We start from the raw sequence: 18,028 nt of genomic DNA, 5'->3' as shown, positions 1-18,028 counted from the left end.
AGACAATCCGGTCAACAGCCCCGGAAAATTTTATTGACAGTGACCATGGCCACGGAAGTCTATGCTTACACCACTGTACTTTTTTCACTGTCTTCACCTAGTGTTTCTGATAACGGCCACTAGGGCTCGAGTGCAATAACGTCGTCACCGGCTGCGGTGGCCGAGCGGTTCTAGTCGCTTCCGTAGGGAACCGCGCGACTGCTACGGTCGCAGGTTCGAATCCTGCCTCGGGCATGGATGTGTGCGATGTCCTTAGGTTAGTGAGGTTTAAGTAGTTCTAGGGGACTGATGACCTCATATGTTAAGTCCATAGTGCTCAGAGCCATTTGAACCAATTTTTTGCAGTAACATCGTGGTCAGTTAGTACACTGTCAGAATATCGTGTTATGTAAACTACTGCATCTGCCTGGACAGCAACAGCAATGCAAACAGGTGAGTCGCCCGGAAAGCTTATGATGAGACACCGAGAAAAGTTGATTACCTTCTGGATCTTGTCTCTACAACTAGGGTTGCAAAGAACTTCATGAGTTATCTTATTATAAGCTGAAACAAGTTATTGTTATTTAGTATAATTTTAAAGGTATCACAATGTGAAGTTGTAAAGATAATATATGGGCACACTGTGCATTCCTGTACATATTACAAACACATCAACTGTACCAAGCGAAAACATAAATACACGTGATTCTGTGTTATATTAGCTGTTAGCACGACATCTTATTAAGGAAAAACATGTCCGAGGTAAATGAAGCGTTCTGAATCATGTTGCTATCAGTTAAGAGCATTGACACCTCTTCCTGGTCAGTTAACACGCAATTTAAATTAATACCGAAGATCTCGCTGATAGTTGTGTTAGCAATTAAACTAGCGCGCCGTTATCTAAAAGCTTTTACGCAACTCTTGGGACTACTGCTGGCTTTCAGAATGATAACCGAATAAGCCACGGGAGCTGGTTACAGTTATCGTTAAACGTGTGGGGGCGTCTGACACAATATAAACGCAAATGCAGTTATGTAACAAAACTGACTTTATTTCTCCTATGACAATGAACGTGGCAAAACATTTTCGGCGTGCGGATAACCATGTTAAAAGCCCATTAGAAAATTAAATATCAGTTAGTTGTTTACTAGTTCTAGTTTTCATAAATCATTAATATGAAATAACGCAACTCTTAACCATTGGAGCAGTTAAAGAGAAATGCAGAAGCAGTTATTCAGCATCCATGAAGGAATTGTTTCATGTCGAGCTTTGTGTAACCTTTCAATAATAAAAGACGAGGGCATCATGGATATTCTGCACCTCTGGTCGTCTCTAGTTTCAGAATGCATTACCGTCTCTTTAAGCGCTTCCCTTGAGAGAATAGAGAGTAGTTTCATTGCTAAATTTATTGCTTCACAGGGAAGTAAGGATTGTCAACATTTGATTTTCTGTGAAATATCAAATAAAGAGTCCTATAGTCACGCAAATAAATCGTAAAAATATCCAAAGATGAAAAAGTTTCGGTTACTAACTGTACTGCAAGAACCATTAGTATACGTCAGAGATTCTCAATCTTCTAAGTTCCTTGACTCCCCAAATAGAAGAGATACGCGAAATTAATATTTTACAAAAATAACAATTAACCTTACTATAACTGACTGAATTTCGACTGATATTATAAATGCAAAAAATATTTAATATTATGTAATCACATTGCACTAACTTTACATAGTAAGAAAGTACCGACAGTAAAAAAAAGAATATAATATCATAGTTCCTACTTTCAACTTCTCACCGATGAAAGCATGAAGCCATCAAAATTAGTTCAACACTACGAAACTAAATAGCTGGCTCATACAAACAAACCCTTTCGGAAGAAAATTATGTAGCTCGAGAAATTAACAACCTTCAATTGTAAGTCGAGCCATACCGACGAAAGTGCAAATGAAGCATCTTGTCTCGTAGCGTTAAGAGTACCTAAAATGTCCAAACAGCCAACAGTTGCCGAAACCACATGTAGCCTGCTGTAGTTGATATGGTCAGTGTTTTAACAGACGTGATTACTACGGACCGTAACATTTCTGAGAGGAGATCACGGTTCCAGCCGCATACCTTGTGAGGAACGGTGTCAAAAGCCTTCTGGAAACCTAGAAATATGGAATCTATTTGAAATCCGCTGTCGATAGCACCCATTACTTCGTGCGAATAAAGAGCTAGTTGTGTTTCACAAGAACAGTATTTACTGAAACCGTGCTAACTGTGTGTCAATAGCCCGTTACCTTCGAGGAAATTCATAATGTTCAAACACAGTATATGTTCCACAATCGTATTGCAAATCGATTTAGTGATATGGGTCTGTAATTACCCCCATTTCTTTTCGTGAGTACTAATGTAACGTGTGCCACTTTCCAGTCTGTTGGTATGGATCTTTCGTCGATATGTTGTACATCGATATGTTTCTGGAGAGGTTCTACCTTAAGCGAAACACAATGTTTTATTTTTGTGATTGCTAAGTAGGGGGCTATTACACTGCAATGCTCTGAAGCGAACCTTATTGGTATGCTATCTGTATTGGGAGATTTGTCATTATTAAGGGCTTTAAGCTACTTGCTACAGTGAGGAACGTTGGCAGTTCTGACAATCCGCAGAAAATAGATTCACATAATCTTAATCAGTGGTATTAGACAGGTTTACTATAAGTAAACTGCACTATGAGGCAACCCATTTTCAGTATTTATGTGGAACTACAGTTTTTTCAATAATCGTTATGATTCTAATTCCTTTACATTGAATGAGAGGATATTGAGAACCACAGAAATTATTTGTAGGGCATTGTGTAAAATTTATCTGTTGTGCACATGTCATAAATTATGTTTACTTACAACTGGGGAAAACTAATAAGAGTTCCAAAAAATTATTAAGGTAGACTGAATAGACAGAAGAATAATTGAAGAACGAATAGCAACAAAAAAAGTTAAATAATGCAGAGAAAGAAGCTACAATTCTTAAAGATGCTAGACAAGGAAGTTATTTATCACCGTTTTTGTTCAGTTTCTATACAGAATGTGTAATAAATGAGTATAAAGAACGCTCTAGAGATATCAAAGTAAATGGAGAAACATCACAAATACTTAAATTTGCGGACGACATAGATGTGATAGCCGCAGATGAAAGGAACCCATCGTTCTACCATATATGGATACAGAATTGAAATTGTCAAGAAACATCAGAAATTTCATGAATAAAATAGAAAAATAATAAATTACATGAAATAGGTTAAAAACAAACAGAGCCATAGAAATATTTAGGTAGTATGGCAGCTGAAGACGTCCGAAGTAGACACGACATAAAACCAAGAATTAGAGAGGCAAAAGTAACATTTGTGAATAACATGAAAATGCTTTACTCATAAAAACATAAATACTAAAACGAGCAAACACGTAAAACCTTGTGGCTGGAACATAGCATTTTATGGATGAGAAAAGTGGATCATGAATAGAAATAGAAAGAAATTGCTTGAAATCTTTGAGATAACTATTGGAGACGCCTATTAAAGATAAAACAGGTGGATATAACCACAAAGTCTTTCAAGAAAAGAATATTACAAATATTAATCGAAAGAACATGATGTAAGTTAATCAAAATATCCACGGGTGTATTGCCGGTCTACAGTGTCCAACGGGCACAATATTTCGGCGATATACATGTCGCCATCATCAGGTGAACTGACGGACTGAGCTCCTGTGAACGTGCCGGTACGGAGATCCGTACCCTATGGCTGCTCAGGGGGAACTGGCTTCGGTCGCGGCGGCGGCCGATTTAAATACCCTCCGCCCGCGGCGCACTCCATCCGCCGTCCGCGCCCCGCGCCACGGTCATGCGGTGAAACAGATTGCGACAGCGTCTGAGATGACGTTGGTGTGATGGCTCTGTCCGCCGTGGTCGTCACAACTATACGTTTGCTCGACTTACTCTTGATTAACCCAATCGCTGGTTCCCAAGCCTTACTAAGATTATAGCCACAGTCACGGTTTATGAGGTCGTCATTGGTGCGAATTTCGATGGCCTCTCTAACAACGCTGTCCCAGTATCTCGACGTCTGTACCAGAATCCTCGTGCGTTCATACTCCATAGCGTGATTTTCCGTCAAGCAATGTTCAGCGACCGCCGACTTGCTCTGATACATCAGTCGAGTGTGCCTCTGGTGTTCACGGCATCGATCCTCGACGGTACGCATTGTCTGGCCAATATACGACTTACCACATTGACACAGAATCTGGTACAGACCGAGGTCATCTTTGGCGCTCCCCACCAGTGCATGAGTTTTATTCTGAGGACAAAACACAGTTCCGACCCGGTGTTTCTTCAAAATGAGGGCGATTTTCCCCGAGAGTGCGCCTGTATATGGAATAAACGCAGTGCCTACCTCCTCCCTCGTGATTTCATCCATCTCCACAGGTTGTGCTGTAGTGGCTGGGCGGAAAGCACGGTGAATCTGCCACTCTGAGTAACCATTTTTTCGAAATACAGTTCTCAGATGTTCCAGTTCCTGGGATAGACTCTCTGCATCAGAGATAGTGCGCGCCCGATGTACTAGAGTTTTAAGTGCCCCATTCCTCTGTGAAGGGTGGTGGCAGCTGTCTGCGAGCAAATACAGATCAGTGTGCGTTGTCTTCCGATACACCCCATGACCTAGGGTGCCGTCAGCCCTTTTCTTGTCCACGACGTCAAGGAAAGGTAATTTACCATCCGTTTCAGTCTCCATAGTGAATCTGACGTTGGGCTGCATGGAGTTTAGATGTGTAAGGAAGTCAAGGAGTTTATCCGTACCATGTGGCCAGATGACGAACGTGTCGTCCACGTAACGGAAAAAGCAAGTATGTTCCCATTCGGATGACGACAGGGCTTCCTCCTCGAAGTTCTCCATGTACAAATTCGCTACCACCGGTGAGAGTGGGCTACTCATGGCGACACCCTCCGTTTGTTCGTAGTATTCTCCATTAAAAAGGAAACACGTGGAGGTCAAGACATGCCTAAAAAGTTCAGTGGTCTTCTCGTCAAACTTCTGACTAATCAGTTCTAGTGACTCTCGCAGGGGAACCCTCGTAAACAAGGAAACGACGTCCAAACTCACCATGATATCTGACTCAGCCAATCTGAAGCTATCAAGGCGTTTAACAAAATCCACGGAATTACGGATGTGATGAGGGCATTTACCCACATAAGGACTTAATATTCCCGTCAGGTATTTGGCCAACAAATATGTAGGTGCCCTGATGTTGCTGACAATGGGGCGTAATGGTACCCCCTCTTTGTGAACCTTCGGGAGCCCATATAGTCTGGGCGGTACCGGACCTCGCGGGCGGTGGGTATTTAAATCGGCCGCCGCCGCGACCGAAGCGAGCACGCTACGCACGGACGGAGCACGCACTCCGCTGCTCGACTCGCTGCAGCTCACATCGTTACCGTCGCTCGCGCACGCCAACGCCACTAGCCCAACGCCATGCCGAGAAGTAGGAATGGAGGAAGAGGCAAGATTGCTGTTGCTGTGGAAGTCCTGCTAAACGCAGTCGGGAGCAACGGTTGCGGCAACAAGAAGAGGAAGAAGCGGATGTCTGTGGCACAATTACAGTGCTATGAGTGTCAAAAGCTTGGACACATAGCCAAGGAATGCGACGGTGTGGTTGCGTGTGTTAAGTGCGGGAAACCGCACGACACACGCAACTGCACCAAACCAAGGGCTACTGCAGCGCTGTGCCTAAACTGCGGTGGCTCGCACGTCGCAAACGCGCGCAGCTGCAGTTACCTGAAGACGTGGAAGCAGCGGAAGTTGGCCACCACACACGAAGAGGTGGCCCAAGAAGAAGAAATGGTGGTCACTCCGCCCCCCCTGCCTTAGTAGGGGAAGCGGGCTGCGCCACAAAGACGACGTGGACGTCTTCCGCCAAGCACAGCGGGAAGCCAACGAGGACGAAATCATCGCGCTCAAATCTGCCATGGTGGAGGAGAGAGCGGCCCTGAGAGCGGAACTCGAAGAGACGCACCAGTAGGTGACTCGACTAAGGGTCGCCTTGTACCTCACGTCCCGCACGAAGACGGACGTGGCACCGACCCCCACCTGTACGGCGGTAGACGCGGCAACACAAACGACCGCCTCCCTGGCCGACGCGGCAACGCAGCTTGCTAGGGAGGTGGTCACACAGTCGTGGAAAACCACCGACAACAAGGAGACAGCCCCCTCGGAAGCAGTCGTCACTCCTGTCTCTGCGGAAACGCAGACGACACAGTAAGTGCCGATGGAGACCGAGGGATAAGAAGAAGACGAGCCGTTCTAGTGCCTCCCCCTCCCCAACAAGAACTGTGTGAGGGATGCTCACCAAGATCGCCGATTCCCTGCGAGAAGGTAGCTACCCCCATCATGATCATCCTTACTCTTTCACGGTAGATAACATCCCACGCCTTCCTCACAAACCTTATCCTTTCCACTGGGGGTGCGAACCCTTGAATCAGAAGCTGCACGGGAGGGAACTCGTCAGGCGTGGAGACCTGGAGCTCATAAACAAGCACCCGATCTTCACGGACGAGGACTGGAAGTACATGACTGAGGAAGCAGTCAAGTACATCCGGACACAGACGCCGCCAGTGGACTACTCCCGCCTGAAGAAAATCGAATTCAGGTAACCAGGAAGCAGTAACAAGAAGAAGAACAAGAAGCCGCCGGAATCAGCCGTCAAATAATTTCCTGCATCCACAGAAACTAGAGGCCAGACCAACACGTGAAGAAAAACATTCCAAACAGAGAGGACTTCAGGAGGAACAGCTCAAACAGCTAAAACTCCGCTACCTCGGGCCAAAGCAGGCCCGTCAATATAGTGAGTGAGTGAGTGAGTGAGTGACCCAAGCCAGTTCCCCCTGAGCAGCCATAGCGTACAGATCTCCGTACCGGCACGTTCACAGGAGCTCAGTCCGTCAGTTCACCTGATGATGGCGACATGTATGATCACAGAAATATTGTGCCCGTTGTACACTGTAGACCGGCAGTACACCCGTGGATATTTTGATTATCAACTACGCCGGGAGAAACTCAAGAATCACATGATTTAAGTTGCTAAGTCACTAAGACATGATAACCATTTCTTTTGTAAACAATCTTGAGGTAGCAATACAACCAAAAAATCGCCACTAAAACTGCGATTAGCACTGTAAAGCAAGTCAAGAATACTGGGGGAGTCAATAAGTATGCCGAGATGAAATAGCTTGTAACAGATCCAGACCGAGAGCTGCCAAGCAGTAGAAGGATCACTGACCAAGAATAAAAAGGCAGTCACGATTAACAGCCTAGCCTATCGGAAAAGGAGGGTTGCAGCTTGATCTGATGATTTTAAGGGAACTATCTCTATGACAAGCCTGCCAAAACAGAGCTTCTGTCATCTGTTGCAGAGGTGAAACCCAGACCATTTAAAACAACTAGCGGTAGGGAGTCTGGCCTTCGCTTGCGATAAGTGTTCACTACTTAACTGACAGCCCTTGGCGATCGTATCACCGTTATAGATTATTTGAGACAGGGTCCCCATCCAATTAATCACACTGATAACTTTGTGCACCAAGCTTACCTCAGAGTATGACTTCTCGATTGCTGATCTTTTGAGGGTGTAGTTCCTGAAAGGAAAATGGTCCACTGTTAGTTTGTAACTCTATGGCTAATTTATACATGTAGCAAAATTGCAATATGAACTCACACAAACATACAAAAGGTGAAAGCAGGTTAGACTTAGATTGCTATTGAAATCACTGTACTGCTTCAAACATCTGTTATCAGTGGAACTAACGTTTGCTGTGGTCATGAACCTCAAAACACAAATTAATCAATATAGCATGTTGTACTTTATTAATAAAATTGGAATACAAGCTATAGAAATTATATTACGTCGGTGAAGGGTTTCCTGATAGTACAGTATGATGATACAGTGCGATATCACACACTCAACATTGAAATTAGTTTTGTTTGTTTAGATTATTAAGGTAAAACACTCCTTTATTATTAAATCCCAAATTAATGTTTATATTAATACCTCATAAACCTATAATTTTGTCAACATGTTATGCAAATTATTTATTATAAAAAGTAAAACATGTTTCGTAAATAAAAGGTTCTATCTGAGAAGTTTTGACAGGAAGGCCTGTGCTGAAGGTTCCCAACGACAATTTGCCACTGGCATGGTACATGTTTAGCAGTGGAATCTTCTTAAAAAAGATGGTTCACGTGCTCTTGGAACTTTGGAGATGAGGGTTGGGGTTGTTTGGGGGAGGAGACCAGACAGCAAGGTTATCGGTGTCATCGGATTAGGGAAGGAAGTCGACCATGCCCTTTCGAAGGAATCATCCCGGCATTTGCCTGAAGCGATTTAGGGAAATCACGGTAAACCTAAATCAGGATGGCTGGATGTGGGATTGAACCGTCGTCCTTCCGAATGCGAGTCCAGTGTGCTAGCCACTGCGCCACCTCGCTCGGTTGTTTAGCGACAAGTCATTCAAGTTCCACCATCAAAAGTTTCAAAAAACTTAACGAAGTGAACTTCAGTTAGTGACTTACGAGTGCAGTTTGTAAATTTTACAATAATTTTGAAATTTGCCTTGTTATCAGTAAATGTAATGACTCCTGTTACAACAGTGATTAATTCGCCGTCGTTGTAGACGCTCATTGATGCTTTTTCTCATATGATTAATGAAGGCCCTTAAATCTATATTAAACTATCTTCAAAAATTATCATTCTTACGAGCCAGTCGAAAAGTATTCACGATCATAGTGTAAGACGTCGTGGTCTCCTGACCGTCATTGCTTACATATTCCGCCCTCACAATCATATTCCGCACATCAAGACGCTTCATTCGAACCCAAACTCGATAAGATAAAGTCAATGTTGTATGAATTCATGTAAACGATATGCAAATAACAAGTAAGCGCATTGAGGCTGGCGTACACACATAGATTCCAGACACAACGGTCACAGAAGCTTTTAGTTAGGGAGACCAACCTCACGCCAGGCGGCCGGTCCCAACCTATCTGTGTCGGCCAGCGACCGCCCGTAGAGCAGACAGCATTTGCCCGAGTGAAAGGACGACCCCGTGTTCGGCTAAAAAGCAAATTCCGCTACATTGTGTGGGAGCGGCCAGCCTACGCATTCTTTACACATAGCAGGCAGTTTCAGAGATTTTCACAGGGGGACAGCAAACGCCAAACGCCGATGCTACAGATTTCCGAATTGGTCGCCTTAAACGAAACGTCATTCTCCCGTTTTAGAAGAGCAATGCTGACTGGCAGACGATATTTCTGACGCCTTAAGCTGAAGGAATAATGGGAGAGACCGAAAGATATACCCCTTCACGTCTGGCGTGGAGAGGGGCCGTTCCGTTGTCGCTCTTGGAGCGATAACACGTAACGAGAGCGTGCGCGCTCGTACGTGTACTCAAAGAGCGATGAACAAGTCTCTCCTCAGTACTTCACTGGGAGAGCACATCTGTCGAGAGCGAATCGGAGTGCGACTCTATACTGAGTCCTTGCGATTAAGAGTTGTTCACTGTGTTGGCCGCCACACTTATTGTGCGGTGTGAACTGAGAGAGTTATAGTTATACGCCTGCGAGTGAATTTTTGAGTGGCACCGCGGTGGACTGGTTATCTGACCACTGTGCCACGCCAATAGTTAGACTAGGGGCGAATAGGAGTCCTTGACTTCAAGGCGTATGGGGAGTTTGATTGGCGAAGGTCAATCCAGATGGAACGAGGGTTATCTTATTTGCCAGTGGCGAGTGGTTACGGTATTGTGCGCTACAGGTCTTGCGAGCCCCGTATTTCCTCCACAACAATACACTTCACTGCATTTCACACGCAACAGCCTCGACCGTACCTAGCAAGATTCTAACGGATAACTATTCAAGTTGAGTAGGCGCGGCTCTCAGCCATTCTGCCAAGTTAATAACAATCAAACTTTGTATAGAAATTTCATTAGCGAATCCTATCCTTAAGAGGTAACTTCACATTCCGAAAAGAACCCGGGAATGATGTGTTAAGTTCATAACTAAAAGTGCCATTGTGATTTCTCAGAATTTTTGCAAAAATAAATAATAATTTTCGTGAGTTTCATGTTCTTATTACACTAACTAGCACTACTCCAGTACCCAAGCGTCGCACTAGTTACGTAAGAAATTTTGTGGATGTTTGTGTCATTTCCTTACAGCGGACGACTCCAGAAGATATTTATTGCTGAAAGTTTTGAGGCATTTCTCTTTAGAACGTTAGGAGCGTCTATCTGACTTCTCTAGCAGTGTGGGGGTGGAAATTGAATCTTGCAGGAGCCACAGGGTAAAGGGTACATCTCAGATTAATCCGTTGCACAGAATGACAGAATAGCACCCCTCACACTCACAACAGGAACTAACAATGCTCATACCTGCTTCTACATCTACATCTACATGGATACTCCACAAAACGTTCATAAGTTCCTGGCAGAAGGTTGATCAAACCACGTTCACAATAATTCTCTATTATTTCTCTTACGACAGGATGCGGGAAAAAACGAAAGCATGTATATGAATGAAGCCTGTATATGAATGTCCGAAAGAACAGATACCACGCATTTATATAAGTGATTCTCCCAGATTGGCAATGGATCCACCATCTTTATTGGGGATGCACAAGTACGTCCGACCACCTGCAGGAATCTCAAAGTAGCGAGTGTGGAGGAAATACGGACTGCAAACAGGTGGCGTTAGGAGGGAGTACCAGTCGGCGGAGTGGCGTGCCTAGATAGTCTGGGCAGCTGCGATAAAAGCTGTCCCGGCTTTCATAGTGGTTGACACACCTACCTAGTAAGCAGGAGATCCCACATCCGAGTCCCTGTCCAGCACACATTTTCACTCGTCGCCGCTAATGCTGCAAGAAATCCTGATGCAGCTGTTATAACTAGTACCGTCCTTTTCCGTTCCTCTCTCTTCCCTTCCTTTCCAATTAGAACAGCTATATCTTTCCTTGCAAGCTCTGATTTCCCTTATTTTATTATGATGATCGTTGCTCTCTATGTAAGTCGACGTCAACCAAAATATTTTCGCATTCGGAGGAGAAAGTTGGTGATTAAAATTTCTTGAGAAGATCCCTCCGCAACGAGAGACGCCTTTGTTTTGATGATGTCCACGCCAAATCCCGTATCATGTCTCTCCTCCCCTATTTCTCTTAATGCAGTGGTCTTCATTGCCTTCTTCTTTCTCATGCAATTGATCATTGTTGATTCTTTCGCCTTTTGGGGCATTTTAACCACCACAAGAGTAAGAGAACGCCCTGAACCTCTGTCCGCTCCTCCACCCTGCTTGATAAGGCCACTGGCATAATAAAGGTGACTTCTTGTCCTGGAAGTCCTTTGTCACCATTGATTATTATTTTTAGTCAAAATTTAAGCAGTAGTAGAGTTCGAACCCAGGACCAAAGATATAGTGCTTTGTACTCAAATATGTTACCTGGAGACCAAGGGTACAGCCAGCAGACAACGTCAGTTGTTGTAGTACAAACCCTAATGGCACACTAAGGATTCTCGATGTTTTTAAGGCAGCAGTCAATATTCAATCATTCATTATTCATAACCTTCCAAAAATGGATCGATTAATGTCTAAATTAGTTGGCGGCCAATGTTTTCCAAATTTAGATTTGAAGGGAGCCTACTTACAAATACTTCAGCGTGAGGATATGCAGAGATCCTTGGTCATAAATACTCTGTTTGGTATTTACCAGAGCAAGAGATGCTACAAGATTGTTTCAGCGATTATTAGAATAATTAATTAGGAAAGCACGTAAGACTCTGAATTACCTAATTGCTATCATTGTCTCAGGGAAATCTCCTGAAGAGCTACTCCGTAATCTGGAATGAATATTTTACAGTTTATTTATTTATGACTTATTTAGTCTGATCAGATTAGAACCTTAAGGCCTTCTCTTATATCGAACTAGGAACAACACACGCCAAAGAATGTTAAGTAGCTGTCACGATAATAATTATTCGCATTATTGAAAATAATAATAATTGGAAATAATAATAAAAGTAACAAAATAATGACAATAATAAAATAATAAAAATACAGAGAATTAGTTTTACACTTTTGAAGCTATGTTTAGTATCATCAGAAGCGGAAGGAATAATCAAAGAGGAGAGGACTGGAATGAAAGTCACGGTTGTTAGGAAAGCATGGAATTTCAATAGAAAATTCTGCAGGCTAATAAGAGATAAAATGGTAAGGGAGGGAGGATTGCTGCAGACAAGTATCTAAAAGAGATAGCTTTTGTGATAGAAGGTGGACCATAAACTGTATATTGAACTTAGAAAGAATTTTAATTTCTCTGATACCTTTTTGTTCCAAAATCGTGTTCCTGATACAGAAAATGATTTAGAAAACATGGCAGTGTTATATAGTGGTACGGAGGAAATTTTACTTTGCTGAAAAAGATTATCCTGTTGTGCTGTTCAAATAGTAGTTAAGGGTTGAAGATAAATAAAAGGGAATGTTTTTGAATACGGAATAGGCGTCACATAGACAATATAGTTTAGATAGGCCGATCTCGTTTGCGTCTAAAACATTGACAATTTCTCAAAGTAATTACAGTCAAATTGAAAGGGAAACTGTCACTATTATGTTATATTTGTACATTCATGTTAACGCCAGTTCTGATCAGAGGATTTGCCCACTCATGGATTGCACTGGTCATAAATACTCTGTTTGGTATTTACCAGAACAAGAGATGCTGCAAGATTGTTTCAGCGATTATCAGAATAATTAATTAGGAAAGCACATAAGGCTCTGAATTACCTAATGGCTATCATTGTCTCAGGGAAATCTCCTGAAGAGCTACTCCGTAATCTGGAATGAATATTTTACAGTTAATTTATTTATGACTTATTTAGTCTGATCAGATTAGAACCTTAAAGTCTTCTCTTATATCGAACTAGGAACAACACACACCAAAGAATGTTACGTAGCTGTCACTATAATAATTATTCCCATTATTGAAAATAATAATAATTGGAAATAATAATAAAAGTAACAAAATAATGATTGAATCGAAAAAAATAATGTCCCTGATTAAAGTGAGTTATATCTTTGTTGAAGATCTCTGTAACAAGTACCAGTTTTACAGAACATGCCGGAAACTGCACCGTTTCCTTATAATCCTTATACACCGTATCTTCATATCCAGTGAAAAATTAGTGTTGTGTAAGTAAATGGCAATCACAATGGAAGCTTCAAGACAACTTCTAGTTACAAATCCACCCATGCTCACGCGGTAAGTACAGAATTCGTGTCAGGAAAGAAATCGTCACATACACTTTCGCCGATACATTTAAATATATGCCATCTTCTTGTAACCGAGCCAGCACACAGCATTACAATATGAAACTGTCATATTACTTCCTGCTCACCACCTGCAGATGTTCCTGAAAAGATTCGAAAACCAGTTTATAGAATGAACTAGTATTTCAAAAAAGTGATTGGTTGCTGTGGTGTCACCGCCAGACACCACACTTGCGAGGTGGTAGCCTTTAAATCGGCCGCGGTCCGTTAGTATATGTCGGACCTACGTGTCGCCACTATCAGTGATTGCAGACCGAGCGCCGCCACACGGCAGGTCTAGAGAGACTTCCTAGCACTCGCCCCAGTTGTACAGCCGACTTTGCCAGCGATGGTTCACTGACTAATTACGCTCTCATTTGCAGAGACGATAATTAGCATAGCTTTTAGCTACGTTATTTGCTACGACCTAGCAAGGCGCCATTATCCGTTACTATTAATATTGTGAAATATGTACCGTCCAGACCGACGTTCGTCATTATTGGATTAAAGTTAAGTATTCCACCAGCTACATCCGTTGTTTCTAAATTCTAATTTCCTGGTCATGTTCCAGACCTCACTCCAGCCTGCGTGAGCTAAAACGCGTGCCTTTTGGCCTCCTCTAGGAACACGGTGTTGGCTCTCATGCCAACCACAACATTGGCGACGAGGCACAACCGCGTTCTTATCGATATTGCCCTGATTTACTTGCGTAATGGCTTCGCCACAATCTCCAGATGTACTGCCCGAATTTTATCGCTTACAGAATCAGCAGACGCAGGCCGTACTGGATGCCCTTGGACAGCTCGTCCAGGGTCAACGTGCGATGCAAAACGATGCGGTAGCAGCCGCTTCAACGCTAACGCAGCCGCAACACGCTGTTGCACCCACTTTTCGACCTTTTGATGCTGCACTGTAAAGCTAGACGGAGTGGTCACACCAATTCGGATTCCATCTCGCCGCCTACAGAATTCAAGGTAACGAGTTGCAGCCTTTTCTCCTTTCTTCAGTAGGGGTGCCCACGTACCGTGTGATAGTCAAATTATTCCCCCGACGCGACATAGCAACTCTGTCCTAGTCCGAAATTTTGTCTGCCTTAGATGCATATTTCAAAGAATCAGTCAATGTAGTTGCGAAAAGGTACACCTTCTTTCGTACAAAACGTACGGCAGGTCAGACTAATAGGGAGTGGGTTGCAACATTGCAAGGCCTTACTAGGGATTGTGCTTTTGAGTGTCAATGTGGACTCCCTTATTCAGATAGTATGGTACGTGATGCAATTGCACACAACGTTTCTGAAGTTCGTGTACGGGAACAGATTTTGAAACTAGTCAATCCCTCCCTACAAGAAGTGATGGACATATCGGATCGGCAGGACCCACTTGACTTTGCTCAGGAATCATTTGAAACTTCACCAGCCGTGTGTCAGGTTAGCCGGACCGCCGGGCGAGCTGCACGGAGCAGTAAACAGCCCTCGCGCCCGGCCGCGCCGCTGCCGCCAGGCTCTCAGCCACGTGTACCGTGCCGGCAAGCAAATGCAGTGATCAAATCATGCCCGCGGTGTGCTACTAAACATTCGCGTGAGAATTCCCCGTCACGCCAAGCTGTTTGTTTTTATTGTAATAAAAAAAGAACATGTTCAGAGTGTTTGCCAGAAAAAGCTCAGACCGGAAGCTCAAAACCGTTCCAGGCCCTTTGCTTCGCGCCGGAATCGGAATCGAACCAAGGATACTCCGGCTCGAGAAACTACGCCCATGGAAATTCATGTAGTTCATTCCACTCCGCCCAGTGCCACTCTCTCTAACAGCGACTGTGTTCGTCTCAAAAATAGTGTGCGTCGACATCGCCGGAACTCCCGTCAAGTCGCAAGTGATTATGTACCAGTGTCAGTTCACGTTGCACGAGACAGTCGCTCTTGTCGTCAGCAGGACAATAAACATTTTATGGACTTGGACATTAACGGCAAAGTGATACCATTGCAGCTCGATACAGGAGCTGCAGCTTCCCTAATCAATCAAAACGCTTACAAACTGCTGGGCACACCTCCGTTGCGTGCCGCAACTGTTCGGTTTACCACCTATTCAGGTCCAGAGATCCCTGTGTTAGGACAGTGCAGCCTTCTTGCAACATACAAAGGACAAACAAAACTTGTGTCATTTTACGTCCTTCGTTCTTCTTCTGCAGTGAACTTGTTTGGTTTCGATTTATTTCAGTTGTTTAACTTGTCTATAGTAAATCAGGTCCTATCAGTGAACCAGACGGTGCCTTCAGACAGTGTTTCTCGTCTATGTGAAGAATTTTCAGACATTTTTGCACCGAGCCACGGTTGCGCTAAGAACTATAACGCACATTTGGAACTGAAAGTAAACGCGCAACCGAAATTTTTCAGAGCGCGCAATGTTCCCCACGCACTGCGTGATGAGGTCGCAAAAACATTACACGATTTGGAATCACAAGGTGTAATTGAACGTGTGCAGGCTTCTCTCTGGGCATCACCCTTAGTAATTTTGCCAAAACCTTCCGGAAAGTTGAGACTTTGTGTGGACTTCAAGGCAACAGTGAATCCACAACTAGTGATTGCAACTTTTCCTTTACCCCGCCGGAAGATCTTTCTGACAAACTGTGCCCGGGTTAATATTTTTCGAAGTTGGACATAGCAGATGCGTACTAGCAAATACCGGAGGACGAAGAATCCCAGGGCGTTTTGGTGGCTAACACGCATCTTGGTTTGTATCGATTCAAACGACTGCCATTCGGGTATGCATCCGCCCCTGCATTGTTTCAGCAATATCTACAAATTGTTTGTGCGTCGGTCGCTATTACAGCAAATTATCTGGACGATCCGGAAAGACGGAAGAAAAACATTTGGCCAATCTCAGAACATTATTTCAGGTCTTGTGACAAAATGGTCTTCGCTTGCGGAAGGACAAATGTGTGTTTTTTGCTCGTGACTTGCCATACTTGGGACATGTACTCAGTGCCCAAGGTATCCATCCCAACAACACACCTCCGTGCCTTACAGGACTTGCCTTCGCCGTAGAATTTGAAGCAGCTACAGAGTGTGCTGGGAAAAATTACATATTATAACCGCTATGTTCCGCATGCCTCCTCCATTTCAGCTCCGCTTCATCGCTTACGCCGTAAGGGTGTTCCGTTCGTCTGGACGACGGAATGCGAACGCGCCTTTCGCCAGTTGAAATCGGCGTTGTTTTCCAATACTTGCCTTACGCCATTCGATGCCCAGAAGCCCCTTTTGTTGATGGTGGATGCATCGGATTTTGGGACAGGTGCTGTGCTTGCGCACAAAGATGGATCGCACGATCGCCCTATTGCCTTTGCGTCCAAATTGCTCTCGTCTGCGCAAAGAAATTATTCACAGATCGAGAAAGAAGCATTGGCTCTTGTATTTGGTGTTACAAAGTTTCATGATTTCTTGTATGGTCGTCACTTTACCATAATCACAGACCACAAACCTTTGACATCGCCTTTTCATCCGACCAAGCCTGTACCTCCACGTACAGCGCAGAAATTCATTTGCTGGTCTATTTTTCTCTCGCAGTACCGCTACAATATCTCGTATCGGTCCACTGCTAAGCACGGAACCGCCGATGCGTTGTCCCGCTTGCCTATTGCTGAGGATAGGGCATTCGATTCCTCCGAACTCGCTTGCATGTTCACTGATGCGGAAACCGATGACGTGGTCGAATCGTTTCCGATTGATTTTTGTCGTGTAGCTACAGCCACAGCTGCCGACCCTGTCCTTGCTCCCGTTCTGCGTTATGTTGCTACGCAATGGTCCTTGTCAAAGTCACGGATCGGGGACCCGTAGGTTTGCCGATTTTTTGCTCACAAGGAGAGACTTTTTGTACGACGTGGTGTTTTGCTGTTGCGTTCTGATAATGATCAGTCCAGGTTCGTGGTACCACGTTCGTTACAGTCCTCTGTCTTACAGCTTCTCCACCAAGGACATTGGGGTATAGTGAGAACGAAACAACTTGCTCGTCAGCACTGTACTTGATTCGGAATCGATGCCGCGATTACTAATATGTGCTCTTCTTTCATGGTGTGTGCCGAACAACAATCAGCACCACCGCGGAAATTCTTTGCATGGCCAAAAGCCACTTCCCTTGGCAACGCTTACACATCGATTTTGCTGGTCCATTCTGGAATGCTCGATGGTTGGATGTGGTGGATTCATTCAGTAATTTTCCTTTTGTTGTCCGGATGTCTTCCAAGCGTTATCCGCTATCTTTTGCATTGAAAGTCTTCCACAGACTATTGTTTCCGACAATGGCCCACAATTCCTGTCCGCAGAATTTCAGTCATTCTGCAACGCCAATGGTATTCAACATCTGACGTCCGCGCCGTTTTCGTCACAGTCAAACAGTGGAGCTGAACGATTGGTCAGGACTTTCAAGTCACAGATGTTGAAGTTGAAAGACTCGCATTCTCGGGAGGACGCGTTATTGCTCTTTTTGTCCTCGTATCGCTCTCAGCCCCGAGATGGTCGCTCGCTGGCTGAGTTGCTCCATGGTCGCCCTCATCGAACCTTGATGTCTTTGCTACATCCGCCGCATCAGGTTCCTGTGCAGCGGCAGACACCTGCTTTTGCTACAGGCGACGTTGTCTACTATCGTCACTATCGAGGTTCACGGCGTTCCATCGAAGGGCGCATTCTTC

The 18,028-nt window shown here is 44.2% G+C and overlaps 1 protein-coding gene across 1 annotated transcript in view; it reads right to left on the bottom strand.

The window, feature by feature from the left end:
* LOC126365773 (protein nervous wreck) overlaps window positions 1-18,028 on the bottom strand; it is a 692,956-nt gene that overhangs the window by 421,592 nt on the left and 253,336 nt on the right. Inside the window, exon 3 of the mRNA XM_050008297.1 lies at window positions 7,593-7,638. Within this exon, the coding sequence (XP_049864254.1) occupies window positions 7,593-7,638 (46 nt within the window). The remainder of the gene's footprint in view (window positions 1-7,592; window positions 7,639-18,028) is intronic.

The sequence above is a fragment of the Schistocerca gregaria genome, chromosome 4, assembly GCF_023897955.1.
Source record: "Schistocerca gregaria isolate iqSchGreg1 chromosome 4, iqSchGreg1.2, whole genome shotgun sequence".
Classification (NCBI taxonomy): domain Eukaryota; kingdom Metazoa; phylum Arthropoda; class Insecta; order Orthoptera; family Acrididae; genus Schistocerca; species Schistocerca gregaria.
Note: the sequence above shows the minus strand (reverse complement) of the source record. Positions and strands in the feature narration are given on the sequence as shown.